This window comes from Thamnophis sirtalis, unplaced genomic scaffold (assembly GCF_051295495.1).
Source record: "Thamnophis sirtalis isolate CommonGarterSnake01/CBP01778 unplaced genomic scaffold, rThaSir2_p1.2 scaffold_2, whole genome shotgun sequence".
Taxonomy (NCBI): domain Eukaryota; kingdom Metazoa; phylum Chordata; class Lepidosauria; order Squamata; family Natricidae; genus Thamnophis; species Thamnophis sirtalis.
The window spans coordinates 125,779,772-125,807,432 of record NW_028261382.1 but is presented as its reverse complement, the minus strand read 5'-3'; the positions used below and the strand labels follow the sequence as shown (position 1 = coordinate 125,807,432).

Sequence of the window (27,661 nt, the reverse complement as noted above, 5' to 3'; positions counted from 1 at the left end):
TGCCACAAGACTCTGCAGTTTTGCAACAGGGCTTGCCACAAAGATGCCAACCAAAGCAAGGCATGGTTTAAACTGCAGTACAATATTTATTTGCAATATAAAATTCTGGCCAAACTTGTGACACAAGTAAAAGTAAACCACTCCTCCTCTAAATTCTAGCAACATTAGGCCAACATCTCATTCTCAACTATTCTGACTGCTTACACACCTGGAAAGCACCTGCTGGGTGGGACATTATAGTGACAATTTCCACTATACAAGAAGAAGGCAATCAGCTGCTTTACACTGACAGTCCCTTTGACCCCACATTCTGCATGCCTCACTAGCCCTCAACCAGCTGCGGTCTTCCTGGCTGGAGCTCTGCTCCCCTATAGTGAGCCCTTAGTCCGCCCCCTCTTATTGCCACGTCCCAATGGGCAAGAGCCAATGGGCGGGCTCCCTCAGGTGTCTCCAGCGCACTCGGTCTTACCTGCACCACGTGGGGAGGGGAGGAGTGGGCAGGTAGAGCCACCTCCCTAAACAGCCAAGCCCGCAGCCATTGCGCGCTTCCGAGGGGGTGTAGCCGAACTTATGCTTCGGAATTGGCTCCCATGTAATTAAGTTTCTCCCCCCGCTCCGAAAGCCACACGGGGCATGCGTCTCTCTCCTAAAAGAAGGACCAGGACGGAAAAGCAGGGGTTTGGTGGCTGGAGGTGGCGGCCAGGGAGGGGGCGCTTTCTTTCCCACCTTCCTTCCTTCCTTCCTTCCTTTTTTTTTCTTACACTAGAATTTGGGCTCCGAAATAGCGGCTGGCTGGCTTTTGCGGGGAGGGTGTTTTCTTTGCAAAGTTTGGTAAAAAGTGCGCGGGGGTGTTGTTTGCCTTGCCTTTCCTCCACCCCAATTTCGGGGGGCTTCTTTCTCCTCCGCCCTCAGCATGACGACGTCTCCCGATTACCTGGTCATACTCTTTGGGGTCACCGCTGGGGCGACCGGAGCTCGCCTGGGCTCAGATGAGAGAGAATTAATCCAGCTCCTGTGGCGAGTAGTAGATCTGGCCAACAAAAAGGTATTTTTGCCCCGCGTGGAAGTTGGTGAGTTAGGAATTTACCTGCACGGAGCGGGGGGGAGGGGACTTTATCTTCCTCTTTCAGTTAACTGGCTCCCGGATCGGTTTAAGATAATAGTTAAAAGAGTTAAAACTATGAGGCAAGTCCCATCCGCGTTTATCGGGGGAGAAAGCCCCTGCTCTCGATTTCGAAAGATTAGTAGAATTTTTGCCCGAGCTGTTGTAAATCGCGGGGATGGATAATTCCACAGAGGAACTATAATCAGCGGGGGAAAGGCAGATAATTTAAACCCGTCTTTTTGCACTGCGATGCGCAACGCTGGTTGGACGTGTTGGGAGTTTTCTTTCGAAGGGGAAAGTAGGCTTGGGTGGGTGGGTGGTGTGGGGAATCGGGGAACGTTGTTGGTTAAATGTGTTTTCCTCTCCCCCCCCCCAAAAAAAGGGGCGGGGTTGGAGCCAGGGACTCGAGATGGAAGGGCTCTATCCCCGATTTTGGATTTCAGTTTATTTTGGGGAGAGGGGTATAAATGAGCCCCCTGATTCTCCAAGGGGCTCTGGGAAAAAACCCGTGGGATGACCAGGGGCCCTGCCGTCCCTCTGTCCCTCGAGCAAGTGGAAGGAAGCAATTCCAAAGGAAAAGCTGAAGTTTTATTGGGAGTCTGTCTTAATGGAGAAAACAACCACTTTTTCCTTGGGCCAAGAGAACGGGCCTTTAGAGATACACACACAAACACACACACACACATACACACACACACACACACACACACACACACCGCCCTAGCTAAGAAAACCACCTTTGCCACCATCCCGAATCCTCTTCCAGATCCTGAGGGACAAACTGATCTCTTCCTTTCCTCCCCATCCCCCCACCTTTATTTTCCCCTGGAGGTGGGCAATCTTCATCACGTCCTGATTGGGCCTGATCGCCTATCGCTGACGGACGAATGCCGAGAGGAGACCGGCCTAGATGAGGACATCCTGGCTCTCGCCCCACAGCTGGAACAAGCCCTGGGGCAGGTAGGCGTGACCCACTAGCCCCTTTTTTTCCTCCAGGGCCGAACCTTGGCTTGCTTGCCTCCTCCTCCCTGCCCTACCGAGCTTTCTGGAAATCGGGGTGTGCAAGGCGCACCAGATCACTCCGGGGTTGGGTGTGTTGTGGGAAGGGAAGAAGATTAGAGGTGACTCACAGCCAGAATACAGGAGAGGCAGATGGCTTCTTGCCCACGTGGGCTCCCGGTACCCTGGCTGCTGGTGCCTGAACTGGGATGGCTAGCCTAGTTGAGTCAGCAGAAAAAAAGAGACTTCTGATGCTAGTGACCTGACTGTCACTGAGGTCAGTGATGCCTGCTGTTATCAGCTCTATGGTACTTACAATCACTTCCTCATTAATGACCCCCAGAGTCTTCTACTCTGACCTAGTGAAGAATCTAAGGGGGGAGAGATGTTCAATAAAGTCAAAAGGACAGTCATGACTATGTGCAGCCACCATATTGATTTGGATGCTCCATGTCACCCAGCTGACCTTGAGTCATATCCTCTTACTGCTACGTCAGAATAACAACGATTGGATGACCCCCTAGGGCAGCGTTTCTAAACCATGGCAAATTTAAGGCAAGAGGACTTCAACTCACAGTGCTGGCTAGGGAATTGTAGAAATTGAATTGGGTGAATTTAAGATCTACACCTCTTAGAATGGCCAAAGTTGAGGAACACTGCCCAAGGATATGCAATACGTCGGCAAGGAAATACCCCCATAAATAGTATTCCATCTCATGTGACTAAGAGCTGGCAGAAGATGTAACTGAACTCTTGAAAAGTTTCTGGTTGGAATAGCAGTGTAAACAAACAAGTAGCTTACGCTGTAATGATTTGGATCAGATGCCTCTTGTTGCTTTCTAACTATCTTGGATTTCTCACTATATTTCCTAGACAGCAGTGGATTTCTGACTCTACAGTCCAGCACATTAAAAAGGCTGAGGAAGTCTGATCTAGTGTCTCCATTAATGACTTCTTCCTTTTCATGGTGCTAATGATGACTTTGCCATGCTCTTGATGGTTGAAGTTGATTACTACAAATCAGAGGTCTTCAAACTTGGCAACTTTTAAGACTTGTAGACTTCAACTCCCAGAATTCCCCAGCCAGGTCTGCTGGCGGGAGAATTTTGGGAGTTGAAATCCACAAATCTTAAAGTTGCCAAGTTTGGGGACCCCTGCTATAATTAGTACAACTAATACAGTTATTCTAGCTTTTAAACTGAAAGGTACAGATTCACTCAACCTGAGGTTAAGCACTGCTGATTGCATGGGAATATCAACCAAGGTTTTTTTTTTTGCAACAGTACAAGAGTGATTTGCCATTATCTTCTTTCTGGGAATATTTTCTGCTTTCCAGTTAGCCTAAAGTTCTAGGGATGTCCCATCTCAGTTTGGTCTAGTGGTTAAGGTACGTAAGACTAGAAAGTGGGAGTCCATGAATTAAATTCCCATCTTAGCCATGAAAGTCAGCTTGGGTGATTTTGGGATCTGTCATTCTCTCTCTGCCTAATCCATCTCACAGGGTTGTTGTGGGGAGTGGGGGGGGGATGAGAGGAAGGTGTGTTGGATATGTTCACCAGCTTGAGTTATTGTAAAAATTCCAAAAAGTGGAATACAAGTAAATAAAAATTAAGTAGTTTTAACCGTGTTCCTCTTTTTTCACCAGCCAGTTAGGATAGATACAACTCCACACAAGCCACCCTGCAATTTGTTGCACCAAGTGTATTTCATTACAATTCTCAATTATTGTGTTTTCTGGAAGACTGGAGAAGGCTGATTTAGGCGATCTTTTTAGATGCAACAGCTTTTTGGAAAAATATTGATTGTGATAAGACAAATCAAAATAATTCACAAGCATTAGCTATGCCCAAATAGGCTGACACAGCTATTGTGTGTTCCAGTTTCTACAATTATTATCAAAGAGTTTGAACTGATACCAATTCCTATGACACTGGAAAAAGGGGCTTCAATTAAAACAGACTTTCTGTGAGATGCTGGGAAATTAGAGGACTCCAGCCAAGATGTCATAAAAAGTATGATAACAATTCAAGTTACTAGAGCAGTGTTTCTCAACCTTGGCAACTTTAAGACAGATAGACTATGGTGGCTGAGGAATTCTGGGAGTTGAAGTCCACACATCTGAAAGTTGCCAAGGTTGAGAAACTATTAGAAAGCTAGAGTGGAAGAAAATGAGGAACTTCCCATTTCAGGTGGAATTGTTTGACATAAACAGTGCCTCCAATTTACATTTAAGATGTGCATCCTTAGCGAAAATATACAAATATTAATTTTGCAGAATGCACTTTCATATCATAAATGGGTCTTTCTGCATTGTATCCTTTTTTTAGTTCAACCAGTCTGTGAGCAACGAACTCAATATTGGCGTTGGTACGTCCTTCTGTCTCTGTGCCGATGGGCAACTTCATATCAGGCAGGTTTTGCACCCTGAAGCATCAAAAAAGGTAAGTGTGCTACATTCAGTCTCTCTCCTCCCCCCATCAAAATCAGGCTGTGATGGAGCACACAGGTTTTTCCTTAAAAACTCATATTTACTGTCACATTTTTGCTTATTAAGGCTTATGACATTACAACTGGAATCACATTAGTGACTCCCCAGCTGAACTTTTCAGGTTTCCTGGTGTTTCAAATATTAAAAACAATGTGCTATATTTTATTATTCACAGGCAATGTTTTTGCACTTCCATGGTACAAAGAACTAAGAACTGATTTAATCTTTATAGATTTGTGTTTTGCATCAATAGCAGATCTTGCCCATGAGTAGGTATTGAGGAGCAGAAGGAAATAGCTGAGCAAAACCATCATGTCTTTTAGATGCCTGGGAAAAGTTTTTAACTGATCTTAGAACAGTGCTTCTCAACCTTAGCCATTTTAAGATGTAGTAGGGACTTCAAAATCCAGAATTCCACAGCCAGCCACAGAGTTTTGAAGTCCCTACATCTTAAAATTTGCTAAGATTGTGAAATAGATAATTCTTGTTCAGACATATTGTTTGGGGCTTATTTGGCTGTACTGCTTTGTTTTGGATTTCTTGCAAATTATCTTGAAATTTAGGATAAATGTGACACCTGTAACCATGGATAATATATCTTTTAAAAGTTTATAACTCAGTAATGATTGCTTGTAATATAACAATTCTCTATAAGGAACTGTTACAATTCGTCTTTTAGATATGGAGTGACTTTATATTTGGCTGCATTTAGTGTATTTCATTGTTTTTATCACTCTTCTGTTCAAAGAGATTAAATCTCTCATCTGCATCTTCAAAAATCACATTGCTGTAGATCTTGAAATTCTGGTAGTGAACAGTATCTATTCCCCAAGCATTTCAACTGTCTCGGTGTTAATGTCTGTGACAAAATTATGCATGTGGCATGAATTGATACAATTTTAGAAAATAAGAAAGCATGCCACTCATCCTGTATGTCATTAATTTGTCATTTTTTCCCTTTATTATAAATAGAGTTGTTCTTAATGTGCAGGTATCATTTATCATAAAACAATTGAGTTCAAACTGTAATTGATAAGTCTCAATCCTTGCTAAGATTCTGCTCTTTGTCCCTGCCACTGAATAAAACACATTCTTGAGGGATTAAACCCAAAATAGTGCTTATTTCATCCAACCAGACTTGGTCCTCTTTTTAATATAAAGGTCCAACAGACTACATATTTTTAATTTTCTCTTGTTCCCACAAAATGAACATATTTTGTTATCTTCTTCTGCATTGTTTATATATTCTAAAATCCTACACACATCTTCCAGCAAAGCTGAAGATCTCTCATTTTATAGTGGCATTGACAGTATTTACTTGGCTGTTCTTTAACAGAGAAAGTGGTGACAAATAAACTGATCTAGCTGGCAAACTCTTGGGGAAAATTAGTTTACATTTAGTCATAGTTGCTACAAACGTATCACTCTCCGAGCATGATGATTTTCTATGCAGCCTCTGAGCAAAATTAAATTGATGACATATTTTCAGTGCTATCCAGATGATTTCATCTATCCTGTGAAGCCCAGCTTACATTCAGCCTGTAACAAATCAGTCTCCTTCAGCAGAGAATTCCTTCCAGACATCTCAAGGGGCTTGAAGCAGGTGTCTGTCAATGTATCACAAAACAGAGATCAATCATTCACAAAAGCATGCACTTCATCTCCACTCCTTTCTCTCAGCCCTGCAAAGAAATAGTGCTTGTCTGGAGTTTATAGTTGGACAGAGCATCAACTAGCTTCAGAAAGCAAGGAAAAATCCCTCTTTACAACTAGAAGATGGAAGACTTCCCGCCCATCTTTTTAAAATGTGGCTGCAAAAGGAGAACAGCTGTTTTCAAAGCTGGGAAACTATGGAGGGATGAGTTGCACTTTTGTTCCACCAAAACAAAAACTCTACAGTGGTTATGTCACAAACATGGCATTTTGAAATAAAATGAAATAAATTAATCTTGAGACAAATCCGTCTTAAAATGACAGGGCGAGAGGGATTGTGTTGTCATTCCTTTGGGATGAGTTCAATTGAACAATCCTTGCATTGTGTCAGTAATGGAAGCTGTTCCATGTGATGGCATTTCCTAATTTCCTAGGGCAACTACATCAAATCATACATCTTTATGTTGTTTTGAATCACAGTGAAATGGGTGTAAAATCTTATGAAATGTTATGGTGAATAAGACAGCATGATCGATCTGGTTAAATATTTTATGTAAACCAAAGAGAAGGCTTGAAATGGATGTTTGCTCATGGGCTTTTTTATAGAAATATTGTTCAAAGTAAATATTAAGAAGGAAGTATGGGTATTTTATTTACTTTTAGTTTAAAATCATTTACACTATAGGCAAAGCCTGAAAAGTCAGAACTGCTGCCTCAATTGCCAATTCTGTGTTTAGACTTTTCAAAGGGCTTTTGTAAAATATATTAGACTCCATACTTGGGTTGCTTTATTACACTTTTTAAAAAACCCAGTGCTAAACAAACCAGAATACCTAGGTACACACAATACACTAAGCCGAAACCAACCAAACCACTTTGTGAATCTATCAGTTTATAACTTGGCAAAATATGTAAGCACAGCAACCATCCTTTTTTTCTGTAGATATGAAATTGGTAATTAAAGAAAACTAGAACCTGAATGTGTTTAAGGCAGATTAGTTTCTCTTTTAGCTGTGTTCTTGAAATATAGACACCTGATCATATATTTTGCCTGCAGGTAATACTTACAACCATTTGTTTGGTAACTGTTCAGAGTTACAGTGGCACTAAAAAAGTGATTTATGACTGGTTTCACACTTATGACCATTGCGGCATCCCCATGGTCACATGAACAAAATTTGGGCACTTGGCAACTGGCATGTATTTATGATAGTTGCCCTGTCCCAGGGTTATGTGATCACCATTTGTAAACCTTCCCAGTTGGCTTCTGACAAACAAGGTCAATGGGAAAGTCAGATTCACTTTAACAACTCTAGCAATTCACTTAACAGTTGCGACAAGAGAGGTTGTAATATGGGACACCACTCACTTAACAACTGTCTTGCTTAGCAATGGAAATTTTGCATTCCAGTGTGGTCATAAGTTGAGCACAATTTGTATTGACAAAAGATAAATCTGGTTTTTGCAACCAGATGGTTGCCAGATACATTGGATTAGAAAGAATCCTGATTGATCCCAGCTAGTAAATGCAGTGATTTGCCAGCTAGGAATAGGAGAGGTTTAATAGATTTGCTGGTTTTAAAGAGGTCTTTTTGGCCAGTGATGTCCAACTTTGCTCTGGGCTGGAATTACTAAGGAGATCGTAAAACCCTTCTTAATAATTGATTCCACTTTTTTTTCCAATTCCAGGTTTTTTATCTTTTTAATACAAATTATACACATTATAGGAACAAAGCATTGTCCAGGTCTTTTTTTTTTACATCCTCTCATTTACATAGTCCATTTTACATCATAGTTTTGTTTTCACTTTCAGCCAAATTATTCTGTTCTATTATTTTCATCTTTATACCTATTGTTCTTAATACATAAACAATATCTTCATTTGTCCAAAGTTTTACTTCTTATTTTCTTCATTTATATATTTTACTATAAACAACAAATATCTTCTGATTCACTATAATTGATTCCACTCTTGCAATGCTCTTTATTATTAAGAAGACTCTCAAAACTTTCAATCAGATATAGCTCTCCTGTAACTATTGTTCAGTACTCTTTTCTAGAATGCTAGAGAACAGATGTTGACTTTTTGTGTGTGACATCCTTTCAGGTATTGATCGAGTTCTATCATATCCGATTTGTCAAAGCTTAACATACCCAATTCCTTTATTCTTCATACCCACTTTCTCCTTTCTTCATCATAAGTTTGTTTCAATTCTCTAATCTTCCACACTGCCCTCCTTTTTTTACCTGTTCCAGTTTCTACTTCAACTGTTTTTAAAGATAATGGAGAGAAGTTAAACCAGACTATCAACAATTTCCTTCAGTGTCCAGATGTAATTCTTATTTGGATTTGTTCAAGGACAGGAAGCATTCCCTGGTTAGAATTCTATCAAACTTGGGATTTTATTCCTCCAGCCATTTGTTCATAAATGCTTAGCACAGAGGTCTTCAAACTTGGCAACTTTAAGACTTGTGGACTTCAACTCCCAGCAGAGCTGCCTGGAGAATTTCTAACTATCTTGGATTTCTCACTATATTTCCTAGACAGCAGTGGATTTCTGACTATACAGTCCAGCACATTTAAAAGGCTGAGGAAGTCTGATCTAGTGTCTCCATTAATGACCTCTTCCTTTTCATGGTGCTAATGATGACTTTGCCATGCTCTTGATGGTTGAAGTTGATTACTACAAATCAGAAGTCTTCAAACTTGGCAACTTTTAAGACTTGTAGACTTCAACTCTCAGAATTCCCCAGCCAGCTCTGCATCCTCTTCTTGAAAGGACCAGACCAGGTTAGGAGCTGACTAGATCTGCCTTTTCATGGTTAACTTTGGTCCTTTTGACCATTTTATTTTTTACAAAGCAGTTGGGCCAGTGATGTTTTTCTCATTCATTTTGAACATATTAGAAGAAATAATTGTAGTTGTTAGCTTTCCTTGTTTATTCAGCTCATTTTGATCTTAACCAACATCCAGGAAAATATACCGTGTTTCCCCAAAATTAAGACAGGCTCTTATTTTCTTTTGACCCCCCCCCCTCCAAAAAAAAATAAGCACTTGGACTTATTTTCAGGGAAGTCTTATTATTTTTGAGGTACAAGAGGCAGCGAGTGTGGTCACTTCATGGCTGCTGCTGTGTTGCAATATTTTGGGGGAGGGCTTATTTTAGCGCATGTGCTCAAAAGCCCGATTGGGATTATTATTCGGGGAGATCTTATTTTCAGGGAAACTGGGTACATTATATAATTTTACTTTTCCTTGATGACCTGTCTCTTTTCCAGTTCCTATATACAGGCAATCCTCAGCTTGCAATCATTCATTTAATGATTGTTCAAAGTTATGACAACACTGGGAAAAAAATAACATGGCTGTTTTTCACACGACTGTTGCAGCATCCTGATAGTCATGTGATCAGATTCAGATACTTAGCAACTGATTCATATTTATGACTTACAATAGTTCAATTAGTGACTGTTCCAAGTTAGAGAAGAACTGAACAAAACGACGTATGACTATGTTTCACACTTAACAACTGTTGCAGCATCCCCATGGTCACGTGATTTATATTCAGATGCTCATATTTATGGCGGTTGCCTTGTCCCAAGGTCATTTGGTCACCGTTTGCAACCTTCTGATAAGCAAACCAGATTCATTTAACAACTGTGTTACTAGTTTAACAACTGCAGTGATTCACTTAACAAATGAAGCAAAAAAAAGTTGTAAAATGGCACAAAACTCAAGAAATTTCTCACTTAGGAACATAAATGTTGGGCTCAATTGTGGTTGAAAGTTGAGGACTACCTATGGTGTCTTTTTATTAGATTTTCACCAGCTTCTTACAGAGCTACACTGCCTTCTTCCGTTTCTTTTCTGCTGGTATTGTGTTTTAAGTGTTTTTGCTATCTATCTTGGATTCCTTTTCCTACACTATTCTCCTGTCATGGAATCCTTCTCTTTTCTTGTGATCATCCTCTACAATGCAATCAACGTCCAAAATCTTCATTTAACTACAGTTAGCTTTAGGTTCTGTTAATTCAGGGATGTCATGATTACATTGGCCACTTTCCTTGAAAATTATGTTTCCACTTGATCTTGGTTAAAGTCAAGAGTCGCTGGTTCCCTTCTGCCTTTCTTCACCTACTGATGAAGAAACTTGCCATCAAGATAGGGCCAGAATTGCTTCTTGGAAGAACTCTGCATGGTAAATGTGTAATAACTCTTTGTAAGTGGGTGGTCAGTTAAGTTAATTGGGTATGTTATCAATTGACAGTTTGCACTACAAACTGTGATTACTTTGGTTTATTAGATGTAACTTGTTTTGCAGAATATTTTGTTACCTGAATGCTTCTACTCATTTTTTGATCTCCGAAAAGAATTCAAGAAATGTTGTCCTGGGTCACCTGAAATTGACAAATTAGATGCTGGTTCCATGATACAATGTATCCTTTTAATGAATATATATCTGTATATTTCTATAATGTTAAATGTTTATTTATTGCCTTTATCTCACCCTAAATATTGACCTGCCAAAGGCTTTTTTTTAATGAAGAAGTAGCTACAGAAAATCAAAATAGTAGATCCAATGATAGGTGTTAAAACATACAAAACTAGAATGAAAATTGGAAAACCGATAAGATGCAGAACCAAATACACTTTGTTTGTGTATGTGTGTGTCTTTCTGTGTGCATATATGTACGGTATGTATGTAACCCTTGGATAAGCTGGCATATTTTATTAATTTATTGATGTTTATTATGAAATCTTCATTGAATAGGCTTATTTTAAAGTCATGCTAGTTGACAGATGTTAATACTGTATGCAACAAAGTGATGATTCTGAACTCACTTTCTAAAAACAAATGTGCAAGAAATAATACCAGTAAAAAGCAGCATTAATATGGTGCCATTTACTAACTATATTCTTAATTGTGAGCAATGCCTATAGCAACATTAGTTCAGCTTTTGGATAATTTCTACATCTTGGTCTGTTGAATGGCTTTGATCCACCATTTGCTTGTATAATGTATCATAGATCTTTTGCCGAATCAGTTGCTTGTCTATGTGCTCTGTTTTGAAATATCAAGGATTATGTGATATTTTCTGTGGATCTTTTAAAAGAAAAATATTGTTACAGATTGTTCAAGTCTGAACTGCCGTCATTGTAAGTGAAGCTGATTTTGTTACATTACCTTCCAAGGTAGAGTAGAGAGCTGAAAAGGCTGCCTATGATGCAGGGATAACCTTAAAAAATTTCAGCAATGGCTTCTCTGCCTGGTTGCTGGGTGGGCCATGGCGGGTGTGGCCTAGTTGGCCTCTTGCACCACAGTGGGGGGAACGTTTTTGCCTTCCCCAGGCTCCAGAGGCTTTTGTCGAGCCTCTGGGAGGGTCAAAACTGCCTTCCCGGGCTCTGGGGGCCCTGCAGAACTTCCAGGAGGCCCATTTTCCCCCTCCCTGAGCCTCTGAAAGGACTCTGCACTTACCTCACATCCAAAATGGGCCACGTGGAGACTCCTAGGAGGGGCCGGGCCAGCCAGGGGTGGGATTTGGAGGTTCTCCGAACTGGTCATAACGTTAGCTATGGATTCTCCCGGACCAGTAGTAGCCCACCCCTGCTATGATGGGTTGCTTGCAAGTCCAGGGTTCCTGCCTATCATCTGAGTTACAATAATTGAAAAGCCTGGTGGGTTGAACCACTGGCCTCTTTCTGCATTCAAGGCAAGCGGAAATTCCTCCATGCCAGAATGAGTTTTTCCTTGGCCCAACAATTTATGGAACAAAAGTAGCATTGAAGTTGAAGCGCCGGTCTGGATAAAACCATAACAATTCACTGTTCCCCATTTCTAGGGGACACGTCCTAACATGTAAAGACCTTTGAGATATGTAACAAGAGGATGGGAGGTTCTGTATATGTTAATAACCCTAAGAACAGAAAGACCGTTGCAGCTTCTGTTGAACAATATGTAGTGGTGGAATGAGATTGGAAAATATGCACTCTAACCGGTTGCTAAAACATGTTTACATGCAATTAAATAAAGCCTTTGTAGGACTTGAAAGGTAGTCCCAACCGGAGACCATACACCTTTCGTCCAGAGGGCCAGGAGATTTGACTTGGAAGGAAAGTCTGATTGAAAGCAGTTTCTCTCCATTTTTGTTCACCATTTTATTTAAAGAGATTTACTTTTAAACTCAACTTCCTTTTTGAAGAAAGATGTTCACTCTAGTAGACATCTCAAAAGTAATAGCAATTTAAACTTCTTTAATAAATGCTGTTAGATTCAGGCATTTCCCATCACCCAGTACAGGTAGTCCTCGACTTGGGACCACAATTGAGCCCAAATTTTCTGTTGTTAAGTGAGACATTTGTTGAAGTGAATTTTGCCCTATTTTATGACTTTTTTCTTGCCACAGTGGATAAGTCAATCACTGTTGTTGTCAGTAACACGGTTGTTAAGCGAATCTGGCTTTCCCATTGACTTCGCTTGTCAGAAGGTCGCAAAAGGGGACCACATGACCCTGGGACACTGCAACCATTATAAACATGAATCAGTTGCCAAACATCCAAATTTTGATCATTTTGAGAAATTTGCCTCCCTCCCGTGCCCCATGTTGGGTGTCAGAGTGTTGCAGGAGGCCGTCCAGGCTGAAAACGGGGTGGGGAGGATGTGTGGGGGCCCCCATGCCCTGAGTTGGCTGGCAGGATGCTGCAGGAGGCATCCATCCCATCTCCTCCAAGGCCGGCCCATGGAGGAGAACTAACATGCTGATTTGGCCCTTGGAGAAATCCAGTTTTACATCCCTGATCTAAATTAAAGTCTTCTCTTTGCAAGATTTTATTAGAAAACAAGACCAGTGTTTCCAATGGATTGAAAGCAATATCACAATTAGATATATAAGCTCTTTATCTATGCATTTATGATTACAGTCTGAGCAAAGTTAGAGAAACTTCATTGCAAATGTTTTATAGATAGTATTTAATGCAAAAGGAACTTTACCTGATAAATTCTAGCATGATACGTTGGAGAAAACATGAAGAAATAAAAACATATCAGGCCATCTGGTAACTTGTTCAGTCAACTTTTGACTGAGCATTTTATTAAAAGTTGCAAATTGAAAATGAGGCTACTCTATTAAGCCTTAAGTTATTACATTGCTCGATAATTGCCATAATATCTAACAGCAGGTTTTCCCCAACTGTAAAGTATACTCTCTTGGGGAGTCATAGGCAGAGTCCGTGAAAAACCTTTACTTTTTATATTTTTTTGGTTCTTAAAATAAAATTTCATTGTATTAATTGTTCATTTGTCTTTGTTACATGTTCGGATTTTTAGGTTAGGTTTAAATTGTAATTAAAATTACGCTAAAAAGAAGTGTGATGGCTAAAAGTTTAGGAGCCCTTACCTTAGAGAGCATGAAGAACTCATTTTGCAAGAGCAGGGCGTTAATTGAAGTCAAACAGAGACCATGGCAAGATCTTGGAGAACTGGAAAGAATTGGTTTGTTTCCATATGACGGCAAATATTTAGGGAAACCATTCTAGTGGAAAAATTTCAGGGGGGGAAACAAGATATCAGAAGTAATGACGATGCAGATAATAACTTTCTTGGTTTAAATGTAAACCATGCTTTATATATAATTGTAGGTAATTATTAACATGGTTGCTATCCAGTTCCAGATTTCTAGATAGTTTAGTTACGTAACCCTATATGTATTCTGCTTTTATTTTTATAGGATTGATTGATTGATTTGATTTATATCCCACTTTTATTTATATCACTCAAAGCAGGCATATGTAAAGCTCCCTGCTCTTGTTTTCCCCACAACAACAACAACAACAACCCTGTGACTGTGAGTGATTTGGACTGACAGGGTCACTGGCCAAAACTGGAGGTCAATAGAGAGGTGGAAATTTCCTGGTGTTTACTCCAGTATCATAGCCACCATATTGACTTTCCAGTTCTAAAACAGTCCTCTTTCAATTACAAAAGTTTGTCAAGTGATTTGAGCCCAGTGACTTGTTTCCTACAGCAATCTACCTCACCGGAGTGGGGGTGGTGGTGAATTTCCAAATAGGATTTCTAGGGAGAATAAATGTAAAGTTAATATTATATGTTCCCCTGTCTTTCACTCATAGAAAAAAGACAGCAAGAAAGCGATGTTTGCACATTATGACAAAACTATCGGGAAGTATCTGGTAGCACTTTTTCCAAATTACATGGAAGCTCACAAGAAGCTTTTGTTAGTCACAAAAGGTACTAATAGACACATCTTACTTTTTCCCCCGAGAGCAAAAGTGGGATATAAACCTTAATTATAGCCTTCATAATATATCCCAGCTTTATTTTTCCTAGAGTGTAGTCTGATTTTCATCATTAAGGTGACAGGTATAGCAGGCCTTGTTTTTAGAAGTTTATAGTCCTACCAATCAGTGGTGGGTCTCTATTTTTTTTTACTAGTGGTTTCTCATGTGTACGCATGCGCTCTCGCATGATGCTTCTGCGCATGCACTCTCGCACGATGCTTCTGCGCATGCGCTATTACATGACACTTCTGCGCATGCGCTATTGCATGACGCTTCTGGACATGCGCAGAATCATCTGGGCAGAGCCTCCCCCTGCCGACATTACCGGTTTGGCTGAACTGGGCCGAACCGGGAGCAACCTACCTCTGATACCAATCAATCACACTTCTGTATGGCAGAAGCATGTTAATAAGATTGGAGCAGTCCCATAATTCAGTGTTTCTTAACCTTGGTGACTTGAAGCTTGGGTGGACTTCAACTCCCAGAATTCCTCAGCCAATACAGCACACTGCTATAATTGATGACTGTTTTCTGGTTGGGAAAAACACTGGCTACTTTTTTGATTGTCCTACAGCTATCCTTTCCCCCTTTTTTTTTTCAATATCAGTGAATGGAAATAAATACCAGATTTCCAAAGGGACCTAACCAGTGTTATGTAATTACATTTGGCTGCTTCTAAGGGTATGCTATAAATGTTCCTGTGTAGGCTAATATTGGCCTTTTGGGTTGCAATGTTCCATTTCTGATTCACGTAGTCTTGGTCTGATAACTCTTGCGTCATTCTTGAAAATATTGTTGTTGAGCCAGTTATCCATTGCCTGTTTCTTTGCTATTTATGTAGTATATTTTACAGTTATACATGTTAAGATTTGGACTTTTATTTCTTCTGCCTGTGTCTTAACCTGAAGGTCTTGTTTTGTTTTACTTTAGAGAGATATTTGCTGAGAAAAGAACAAGGAATTTTAAAAGGTCTGTGTTTCAATTTACCCATAAATACCAGCACTGGAAGATTTGTCAGTCTTCTCTGTTCTGACTAATAAGTTGCAATTCTCAACTTGTGAAGCTTGCTTAGCCGGTTCACAGTAGCAAATGCCCCAAGGGTGGAGTGAATCAAGCTTGCACGGCTACTTATATGTCAAGTGCCCTCAGAGAATGCATTACCCTTATCCTCTAAATCTGTGTTTTTCAAACTTAACAATTTTAAGATATGTGGACTTCAACTCCCAGAATTCTCCAGCATGAGAGTTTTGAAGTCCACACATCTTAAAAAGTTGCCAAGGTTGAGAAACACGACTCTAAATAGTTAGATGTGCAGAAACCGTTATACAGCCACTGATAAGCCTACATAGAACTAGACTGTGTAGCTTACTTGAGTTGTACTTTGAGATGACATCCACATGTGCAGAAAAGAATATTTTAACATTGAGGATGCAATTGGGGAATTTAGGTTTAATACACGTAGAGTAGCAGTGTAACCATATGAAAGCTACTGCAAGTTTGTTCCAAACCAACTAAACATGCTGTCCTGCAGATTGTACAGGTTGTACTTGACATGATCGTAATTGAGCCTGGCAAATACAGTCATGATGATGATAAAGCGGGTCATCATATGATAGACCCGATCTTATGACTTTTTTTCCCATGGTCATTAAAAAAAACTCATTGTTCACTATGGGCAGGTTTTGTCGGAAACCAGAAATCAACATTGAGTTTTAGCAAAATTCCAGCAATCATAGCAGGCTCCAAAGGTTGTAAATGTGAGCCAAATGCTGAATGATGACTACGGTGAAGACAGGGAGGGCACAACCATCAGAACTTTAGAATCAAGATCACATTAGGGCAGTGATGGCAAACCTTTTTTGGCTCGCGTGCCAAAAGCGGGGGGAGTGCAGGAGGGTCACGCACGGGTATGCCACACCCATAATGCTATGCGCACAAACCCAGAGGGCATGGACACATGTCCAGCACTCTCCCCCCCCCCCATTTTTGGCATGCTTTTTACGCCCTCCCCAGGCTCCAGAGCACAAAAAACTGGCCCTATGGGCAAACCAGAAGTTCTGGGAATGGACTTCCAGTTTGCTCGTAGGGTCGTTTTTTGCCCTCCGGAGCCTTCAGGGAAGCCTCCTAAATGCTACGGGGGGGCTAAAACCGGCCCTACGAGCAAACCGGAAGTATGTTCTCAAACTTCCAGTTTGCCCGTAGGGCTGGTTTTTCGCACTGGCAAAAATGGCTTCAAAAGAAGGCCAAAGTCAGCTGGCGCGTGCATGCACATGCCCTGATAAATTGCTCCACGTGCCACCTGTGGCACGCGTGCCATAGGTTCACCATCACAGGTATAGAGTTTCCTGCCTGAGCAAGGGTTTGGACTAGAAGATCTTCAAGGTCCCTTTCAATTCTGTTATTTTATATTCTATTTTCTGAGCCAGGTCTAAACTACTGGCTATAAACTGAGGATTAGCTGTATTACTAAGAGAAAATTCTCCACTGCTGAAACATGTTCACAATCCCAAATCAAGACAAAAGGCACAGCAGAATTCTTCCCTTAATCTGCTTTTCTATTGTCAAATATATATTTATAAGTAATGTTCAAAGGCAGATGTTTATCTTCCTTTGGAATGTTCTTGTGAAATTTATTTGGATTTTTAAAAGAAGCTAATAGCTTACAGCAAAGGGTATGTGCCTCCTCACAGGTTACTAAGAGGCTGTATATTTTGCTTTTATCATGATGTTTCATGATGTGAACTAATGCTTTGGTTAAGCAAAATAATTACTAATGTCACTAAAGTTGAAAAGCTGTAGGATATATTTTAGAACTATCTTCTATTGCCATTGAGGTGTTAAGGCAAGATAATCCATGGGAATGAAGAACGGGAGTGCAGGGACATGGGACAAATTTTTAAAAAATGATGTAATAAGATAAAAATGGGGCATTCTGGTTTTTTTTATTATTTGCACTATCCTTAAACAAGATAATTTTTTTCAGTAAAAGTAGCAAAATTTTGCTACGTTATGTATAAGCTTTGCCCACAAATGAATGCCAATAATACTATTGTAAGCCAAGTAGTTCTTGACTTACAAAAGTAATTGACTGCAGAAATAAGGTTGTAAGTTGTGGCAGTCATTAAGTGGGTCATCATGTTTACTGGAAACCAACAAAAAAAATGCCAGAAATTGTGATCATGTTATAGAGTGGAAGGGTCAGTCTGCATTTCCACCTTCCTCCAATTACTGGAAAGCCAGAGGAGGCTATGTCTTGATGTCACCAAGAAGGGTTTTGGTGAATGCTTTTGGCCTTTGCTGTCAGGGTTTTATGTGCAGGCACGAGACCAAGAAGACAGATTAGGAAACAAGCAACTTCCTTGCCAGCTCTTAGCATCCCACTAAATCCACCTAAACTGGAATCGGCCTAGCCCATATAAATTTGGGGAACATTTTGTGCAATTAAAGATGGGGCAAGGATAGTTTGAGGTGCCAAAGGCCTGAAATTTGAACAACTGCTTTAAGATTCTTGACTATTGTATTCAGATTTGAATCCTGACAAGCGGAGCTCAGCACAATCTTTTGGAATGCAGCAATTGGAAGATATGGGCAATGTGATTTTAGCACTAATTTCAGAAGCCTACAGTAAGCAAAGAGAGTATTCTTTTGGGATGGGATGGTTTAATTTTACATGTATGGACTTCTTCTATATTATTTCTGTTACTGCCTTTTTTTAGGAACTGTTGAGTGGAGTTTTTTTGGAGGTTTGAAGCAGAAATTAGAATTTTGTTTTAGTGTTAGAAGGCACAGTTTTCTTGGCCAGGCATGCATCAGACTTTTCACAGCATGTCAATGGCTGCTCTCCAAAAATGAAGAGCTTACTGCGTTTTTAGGACATGTTAAGGTATAAAATCATTTAAATCTTTGTGATCTTTAAAAGTCAATACTGATTTGATGACACATAATCAAAAGAATAAAATGGGTTTTGAGTACCTATTTTTCTTTAGACCCTAAAAGTTCTAACAAGTAAAAAAAAATTAGTTAACAAAGAGGATGTGGACAGAGCACAATTGGCTACACGTTTTCCATCCAGCTTTAAATATGGCTAAAAAAATTTCTTCTCTTCCTCCTCTGTCCCTTCTCTTCTCTCCTCTCCTCTTCTCCTCCCTCCTTCCCCCCTCTCTCCATCCATACTGGACATTATTGCAGGAAATGATCAAAAGTGGGATATTATTGATGGACTAAAATAAAGAGAGATTCAGGCAGAGAGGTCTTCCTTGTCAGACTATTGACCCATCTGGTGGTAATTGTCAAATATGGACTACAAGGAATGTTCAGTGATATATAGAAGGGCATAACCAACCTTCCTTGGGTGTGTCTAGAAAGGAACCTGACTCTTCCTGCATGCAAGCTTGTGTTGTACCACTCAGCTAATACTTTGTCCCATGGAAAGTACACTTTTGAAGGAGGCAGGAAGGTGACATTGCCATAAATCTACCTACAGGAAGTGTAGGTTCTCTAACTCTGGAGGTTTTAAAATCTGATAGCCAACTCTCAGGAACAGTTCAACTGGTTTTCCTACACATCTGAGAAAGTGGAAGTAGATGAACTTTGCATTCCTTTCCACATCTACAGTTCTGATTCTATGCATGCTATAAATGCTGGGGTAAAAGAAAAGGGCCTAGAGTAGCAAGCATTGCAATGAGATCATATGTATCATCTGTCTCTGTCTATCTCTGTCTATCTCTGTCTATCTCTCTATATCTTTCTATCTATCTATCTATCTATCTATCTATCTATCTATCTATCTATCTATCTATCTATCTCTGCCTGTCTGTCTATCTATCACAGGTGGATAATATTTCATTTTGCTATTCAAACATATTGTTGGAAATAAAATTGATTTTGTTCTGTGTTTTATAGACCACAGGTTTTCAGAGCCAGAAAGGGTGAACTATAAATTTGAAAGTGGAACCTGGTAAGTATGTACCTTCAAATAAAATATGAAAAGCTTTTTAAAGACAATTTATTAAACATATGAATAGGCCTTCCTGAAATTTGTCTATCTTCCTGGAGCCCAGACCAAAAACATATAGAACAAATTGAATAAAAAATTAATGTTGACTCTTAGGGAAGAATCCTAGGAAGTTATGTGGAACTATTACCTATATAAAAATGTAATGTAAGAGAGAGGATCCTTTTAATTAAGTTCAAAGCCTTTCTTCAATGCATATTCATTTGAACCCTTACTCTTTTGAAAAAGACTTTTTAAAATCAACACCGTAATTACCCTTTTGCTGTACATTGCAAAAAAGAAAACTCTTATAAAACTGCAGGCATATACATTTTCTTTCTTTCTATACAGACTGAAGAGAAAGCCAATGAAACCTATAACATATGTCCTGAGGCTTTTCAATCTTCAACCAACAATAAGAATAAAAAATACACCCCAAAGTGATTTTAAAAAGGGGGATTGTTGAATGTGGAGTCCCCCCCCAAAAGGTCTACGTTACTCAGAGCATGATGGAATCTTGCGAGTCCAAGCTGATCGCAAGAGATTGGAAAAAAAAAACCGATCAGTTTCTGCCATCTGCTCACCTTAAACATCTGTCCATAGTACATATGGGTTTTCTGAAGAACTCTCCTTTATCCAGAGAGTATTTCTGGCAACCACATCCAATGAGCAGTTGCTTTTCAGCCACAATGTCTCTTGCATTCTGCAGAATTTCAATTTCAAATGATGTCAAGTGTTGGTTTTTCTCATGACTGGAAATGTGAATACTTTTTTCCCCACCTACAAATATAGAAAAATACAACATATACTGAAAGACAATGTCTGCTACATAGACAAATAGGAAATTAAATCTCAGTTTCCTTCTCTTAGGGCATATCTACACTGCCAGGGTTCTCTGTCATTAGTACAGGCCACTAATTATTTCTGGTACTAAAGATCAATGAAGTTCTCAACTCCTCCACCCCACCATAAATGCAACTTCTGTCCATGTTTTCCTGCTCTACATTGAAAGTACTATTTGATGTCAAGCTTCACTGTCCAGTTTTCTCTCCTGTACTTTATTTTCTTCTGGGCAAACCCCTACACTTTGATTGGTTATTGCATCAGTGGGAAAACTGCCCCTTGCCTGGGTCAATGGCCACTGCCTTGCAGCTCTCTAATATCAGCTTCAGCCAGTTTTATCAATCGTGTTCCAGTAATTTAGTACTCAGAGCAGCATTTCTCATTCTCAGTCACCTGAAGATGTATGAATTTCAATTCCCAAAATTTTGGGTGTTGAAGTCCATATATCTTCCAAATTGCTGAGGTTGGGAAACACTGGGTTAAAAAGCATTTGCCTGATATATAAAACATCCTCACTTCACAGAACAGATGATTTTTTAAAAAAATTACAGTGCTACTTTCCTTTCCATGAACTGTCCACTTTATTTCTATCATGTCTACTGGATCACCATTGAATATGACATAGTGGATCAACCTTCCTTCCTTTTCCAGCTGCATATAGCCCAATTAAATTAGTACTGCACAGGCAACTGGGATGCAATTTTTTCCCCCTTACGACAAGGAAAATGTTGACTTGCTAAAAAGAACAGTAAAATGGGTTGGTTAAAAAAGAAAAATCATTTGTCTTTTAATACAAAAGTTGCATTTTAAAAAATCTACAGTGTGTTGAACTGGTGGTGTTTTACCCATCAAACTTGTATTTTAACCACAACGCCTTTGGGAGATCCAACATTAGCTGAAGCACCCATTATGTAACCAATTCCTGGAAAATAATGGAAGCTGCAAGAATGTTTTTAATTTTAAATTTGATTGGTGTGTGCGCATGTGCGTATATGTGTGTGCGCATATATGTGTGTGTGCATTTTCTTATTAAATTAATGTGCTATCCATCTCAATGATAAGATGACCCTGAGCAGATTATTTTGATGCTTTTGATGTTTGTGTAAACTTAGTGCATACATAACATACATACATACTTACAAATATACATATATTGTGTGTATGTGTGTGTATAGACACAAATATACACATACATGCATATATATGTATATATAATACACACACACATACACACATATATACACATATATATACATATACATACACAATAAGAACTGTTCATAGAAACAAATGGTTGCTTTCTGGCATAGAAAATTTGGAGGGCCTAGTAGTTATAAATTATCCAACAAGAGTAGTGTAGTGGGCATTACAAACTCAGCCCTTGACAAATTGGCTGCTGAAGCATCCAGGGCTGGACAGGATTTTCTTTGTGGTCTCAGGACACAATAGGGACATCTTAAGGGTACAGCCCCAATAATTTAATCACTACATTGCAAATGACTATATTTATCTGTACAGGTGAAGATTAAAATTAGCCAGAACAACAGAAGTGAATTATGAAGAAAGTCATCATGTAACTTTATAAAGAGAGATTAAAATGTAATTGTACCGTACTTATAATTGTGAAGAATATTGGAAGCTACTTTTTAATATCTTTTTTATTTTCTTTACTTATTGCATTTTTAGCTTGTTTGTTATTTCTCTTTTATTATTTGCTCTGTTCTAATTTAGTTTTTATTAGGTCTTATGTTTGCTCTTAAAACTTTTAATAAAAATTACTCCTATCGAAGAAAAACAGAAGCAAATTACATCATACTAGAGGACAAATCGCTAATTTCAAAAGAAATAATGGTGAATTTTAAAGTTTCCATTTAATTATCTGAAAAATGTTCTGATCAGAATTTACAACTATGGGAAAGCTTTAATGTTCGGGTTGTTGTTTGTGATGATGAGAATATTAAAGATATTAATAAAGCTATCCTTGTATTTGATCTATAGCAGCAAGATGGAACTTGTAGATGATAACACTGTGATCCGAGCCAGAGGCTTACCTTGGCAATCATCAGACCAGGACATTGCCAGGTTCTTCAAAGGACTAAATATTGCCAAGTTAGTCCCATCAAAATGATTTATCTGTTATATTTAGATTCGTTTCATTATTCCCCACTTCACCATCCTTTCAGTACCTATCCTTCTATCCCCCCCATCCATCCAGTCACAATTGATGAAGCTTCTTGCATGAGAAGCTACATTTCTTCCTCTTCCTCCTCCTCCCTCTCCCCCTCCCCTCCTCCTTCGAAAAACAGTCCAGTTGCCTTTTGAAAAAGCACCTTTGAGATTATCACACTGATGACACTGGGATTGTAGGTCCAGGTGATTCCACTAAATACCAGAAGTCCGTGGTCATGTGGATTGTCCACAAATCCTTTAACCAAATAATGTGTTGCTCATAGTTATTTTTAAAACCTTTTTAATACACGCAACACCGAACGAACTTTGGAAGTGGGCTAAAATTCACATTGTAGAATTAATTGAATTGTTATTTTTTTTAAAGAAAGGCCTGAATACATCCCAAAATAACCAGAATCACTTTTCCCCCGCTTTCCAGTTTCCACGTAAATATAGCTTTTATGAAAAGGAACATCTTAAGTTTCTTTCTTTTTGTAACCTTTTCTTCCTCTCTCTTCAGAGGAGGCGCTGCACTTTGTCTCAATGCCCAGGGCAGAAGAAACGGAGAAGCTCTTGTCAGGTTTGTAAGTGAAGAACACAGAGAATTAGCATTGCAAAGACACAAGCATCACATGGGGAACCGGTATATAGAGGTGCGTTGGTCAAGTTCTGAATGGTATATTTGGGTGAAATAGTGGAAAGTTTGTCTGGGTTTAATTATCTTTTTCTTTGCTTATCTCCAGGTATACAAAGCAACAGGTGAGGACTTCCTCAAAATTGCTGGAGGTAAACTTTCCATTCCTATAACCTAAATTAACATTTTAAATCAGCTTTCTGTGATTGCATTCTCTCCCCGTCAACTGGCAGTAGCCATGTTCAGAATATCCCAGTTGGGGAAAGCTAGTCCTAAACAGAAAAACCTTCCTTTCGATTAAGTTAAAGAAATTGATTGAATTAGCCAGGAACTTTAGATCTCGGGCTACATAACTGTGTTGACCATTAAGGTCTTCAGGAAATTTTAGGGCAAGAATTGGATAAATACAATTTCTTTGTAGATTGAAGAAGGAAAATAGTTTGCATTGGCCATTAATCAAAAACACCAATAAAAATGTTAATTTTTATTAATTTAGCAGTACAACTTTAAAAATGGGAAGATCTTAATATATTATCTAGCATAATACAGGTTGAAAGCCATTTTAACCATAATGCCATGGTTAAAAGCACCAAGCTAGAAACTGGGAGACACTGAGTTCTAATCCTGTCTTAGGCAAAAAAGCAGCTAGGTCATTTTGTGCCAGGCACTTGCTCTCAGTCCAAGGAAGATGGCAATGGCAAATCATTTCTGAAATATTGTCAAGAAAACTGCAAAGACTTGTCCAGCCATCACCAAGAGTCAATGCTGACTTGAAGGTGCGCACACAGACACACAAATACCAGGGGTGGGTTCCTGCCAGTTCTAACCTCTTCTGTAGAAGAGGTTTCACAAATCTGCAGTGCCATTTAGAATCGGTTCCAGCTCCCTCCCCACCCGTCCACACATCATCAAGATGAAGACTGAGAGGAGGATTTCTGGGAAATCCCAGAAATCCTCTTCCAGTCACGTTGGCTCAGGAACTCTGGCATTGAAGTCCACAAGTCTTAAAGCTGTCAAGTTTGAACACCCCTGTGTTTTTTTTCTAAAGGGTTAGGGGTGCAAGGGTCTTGTATCTTGACAGCTTTAAGACTTGCACACTTCAGTGCCAGAGTTCCTGAGCCAACGTGACTGGAAGAGGAATTCTGGGAGTTGAAGTCCACAAGTCTTAAAGCTGTCAAGTTTGAACACCCATGGGTTTTTTTCTAAAGGGTTAGGCGTGCAAGGGTCTTGTAACTTGACATATTTAAGACTTGTGTCCTTCAAATGCCAGAGTTTCTGAGCCAACATTTTGGTTGCTAAGCAAGAGCATTGTTAAGTGAGTTTCACCACATTTTACAAGTTGGCCAAGCCCACCCAGTAACATGGCTGGCAAACCACTCCCACCCGATCACATAGCCGCCATGCCATTCCCACCCAGGCACATGGCAGGCCACACCTACAGAGCAGGCCACACCTACAGAAGAGGTTCTAAAAAATGCTGAAACCCACCACTGACACATACACATTGCATATGAAACAAGATTAGAGGTGTAGAGCAAGAAACAATGATGGTCCAATTATCCACAGATATTCCCAATTCCAATGTTTAATTAAACCATACAGATGGTGTTCCTAAGCTATGATAGTAATGTGAAGGCCCTTTCTTGAAGCCTTCTCAATGTTTAAGAGAACCAGCCTGATTCAGATACAGTAAGTCGTGATTTCTTGCCCATGATTTATTGAATAAATCAACTGCTGGGATCATGCAACATATAGTACTACAAACTACTGGTTTACAAAATATGTTCCATATTGTATCTGGACAAGAGTTACACTGTGTACTGGGTGGTAACAGTAGGGCTTACCACATGGTTAGAGGACACAGAACCTGCTCTTCTAGGGTGTGTGTAAACCCTATAGTCGTCTAATTTTTAGTTTCTAGTCCAGGAGCCATTGGAATAGAGTTTCTGTACAATAGTGTAGTTCACCGTGATTTTCTGCAAGCAAAGAAACCAGTACAACCTTCCTAGTTTACCTTGGAATTCCTGAACCTTAGTGCCTGTGTATCTGGGGAACATCAGATTGAGGAAGATTGTCTTAGGCACAACTAATAGTAAATGTGGAAATACACATATGCAGATATTTTTCCCTCTATAAAACGAAAACTGTTAAGGATATAAAGAATATATTTAAAAATAGCCAACAAGGAGAGACTTTGTCAATCTAGATGACACCACTGTGCATACATATGTGTATGTATGTCATTCCCATGCTACTAAAAAAAAAAATCCACATTAGATCTATTTTCTTTCTTTATATCATTCTGGGTGATGGATGGGTACTTAGCCTTCTAAATGTTTCTTCTTGTTGTTCTTCAAGGTACATCCAATGAAGTAGCCCAGTTCCTATCTAAAGAAAACCAAGTGATTGTTCGGATGCGGGGTCTCCCATTCAATGTAACATCAGAAGAAGTGTTAGCGTTTTTTGGTCAACACTGTCCTGTGACAGGTGGAAAAGAAGGAATCCTTTTTGTGACTTACCCTGACAATAGGCCAACGGGAGATGCATTTGTGTTGTTTGCTTGTGAGGAATATGCACAAAACGCACTCAAAAAGCATAAGGACTTGTTGGGGAAAAGGTATATAGAACTTTTCAGGAGTACAGCTGCTGAGGTACAGCAGGTGAGAACCAGTACTCACTAATATTATGGTGTGAGATGCTAATTCAAGATAACTATGGAATTCACAAATGCAAGATAAAGCAATCACCAATTTGAATGTCTTTAATGGAAAACTAAACAAGTTCATGGAGAATTAATACAGACTATATATTATTTGAAATGTCTTTGACTATTAGTAGCTTGAGTTGGTAGTTACGTTTTTTTTAACACTTACGTTATTGGTTTGAGCTCTGAGCTTGGCAATTTGGTTGCAAATGTTTCGTCCCCATTTGAGGAGACATCTTCAGTATGCTTTGGATTGTGCTTGTCTGAGGGAGCACTGGTCTTTAAATACCTTGCTGAGTCCTGGTTTGATTTCGGGTTGTGTGATTGGCTGGCTGTAATTGCTGAGTCATAGTCCTTCATTTTAAGTACCATCTGTATATAGGCTGTATACAGGCTGTATATTATCTCTGATACCAGATACAGTCTGTCTTTGATATCATTTGGTGGCTACTATACTTCTAAAAGGCATTTGACTGGGCATTTTGGATAAAGATAATCTGAATTAGGGGGGAATTTTTTTTTAGGTTACGGCCGCCAAAATTAAAGGAACGAATTATAAGCCTGCAATGGTGCAAGGGCCTCCCTGGCTAGGTGGGAGGAATAGTACTGCCATGAATCAATCCTGATACAGCAGAATGTTCGCACAGAAAGTTGTATTGTGTTTTCTAATTGGAGAAATCATTTTCCAACTAGATAGCTTTCATCCCACCTTGATTGGTGGCAGGCACTGAGATAGAGACTTCCATTCGTTGTGGGGATAATGTCCTTCACAATTGATTAGCAGACCATCTCAATGTTAGGGCAAGAAGAGTGTGGATGAAACCTTATTAGGCAATGTAAAATTTACCTTTAAAAAAAAAACAAGTTTAGCCAGTTAATTGGGAAGCAGCTTGGGTTGAGGCAACACCATATCTAATCTCTAGCACTTTTTAAAAAAAGCATGAGAGATGTAACCCAAATTTTAGAGACTTGTTGCCTGTTGGTGTAGATTAGGCATGTGTGGTCTTTTAGTCATGAAGGGCTATGTAGATTTAATATTTTTTGAAGTGATGAAGTCCATAGTGCTAAGGGCTAGGTTTCAAAACAAGAAAAGCCAGATTGTGTACATGGGATGGCTAAGATTTTCTCTCTCGCTCTTGGTGGGGAGTCTTTGTTTTCAAATGCATTAAGCTGACTTTAGAGCTTACACTATTCATTTGGTATGTTTCCTGTCTCTAAACTTGTTTATTATTTTTTGCTTGCAGGTCCTGAACAGGTATTCCTCTGCTCCTCTCATTCCTCTCCCAACTCCTCCTATTCTTCCTGTGCTACCTCAGCAGTTTGTGCCTCCCACCACTGTCAGGGACTGTGTTCGTCTGCGTGGTCTTCCATATGCTGCCACTATAGAGGACATTTTGGGATTCCTGGGAGAGTTTTCTGGAGATATCAGAACTCATGGGGTTCACATGGTGTTAAATCACCAGGTTAGTGAAGAATGTTAACAAGAATGTACTCGCAATGACGTGGTTGTCCCTGAAACAATGAATGGGACTTTGAGTCTTCATTTTGCCCAATGGTAAGGCCAGATATTTTTCAAAGGCTCAGAAATCAAGTAAGGAAGCAAGAGTGACTTTTGCATGGAGTGAAGGCTTTATAGTTGTTTGGCCTAAAAGAAAAGACTGATTTCCTAAAAGGTCCAGCAACAATAATGAGGCTAGGTAGCACCATCAGTACTAATTATGTTACCTAGTTGGGTAATGAAACATCTGAAAACAATAACCGAGCTCAGAAAGTGCCA

At 39.5% G+C, this 27,661-nt stretch overlaps 1 protein-coding gene across 2 annotated transcripts in view; it reads left to right on the top strand.

Moving 5' to 3' along the window:
• The first annotated feature begins 617 nt into the window (after positions 1-617).
• Positions 618-27,661, top strand: part of ESRP1 (epithelial splicing regulatory protein 1) — a 39,617-nt gene continuing 12,573 nt past the window's right edge. For both annotated transcript variants that reach the window (XM_087706850.1, XM_087706849.1), the window contains exons 1-11: positions 618-1,045; positions 1,937-2,065; positions 4,432-4,545; positions 10,568-10,682; positions 18,067-18,165; positions 19,444-19,498; positions 22,376-22,486; positions 23,067-23,199; positions 23,290-23,332; positions 25,539-25,840; positions 27,129-27,347. In XM_087706850.1, coding sequence (XP_087562976.1) covers positions 914-1,045; positions 1,937-2,065; positions 4,432-4,545; positions 10,568-10,682; positions 18,067-18,165; positions 19,444-19,498; positions 22,376-22,486; positions 23,067-23,199; positions 23,290-23,332; positions 25,539-25,840; positions 27,129-27,347 — 1,452 coding nt within the window. In that variant the 5' untranslated portion in view covers positions 618-913. The remainder of the gene's footprint in view (positions 1,046-1,936; positions 2,066-4,431; positions 4,546-10,567; positions 10,683-18,066; positions 18,166-19,443; positions 19,499-22,375; positions 22,487-23,066; positions 23,200-23,289; positions 23,333-25,538; positions 25,841-27,128; positions 27,348-27,661) is intronic.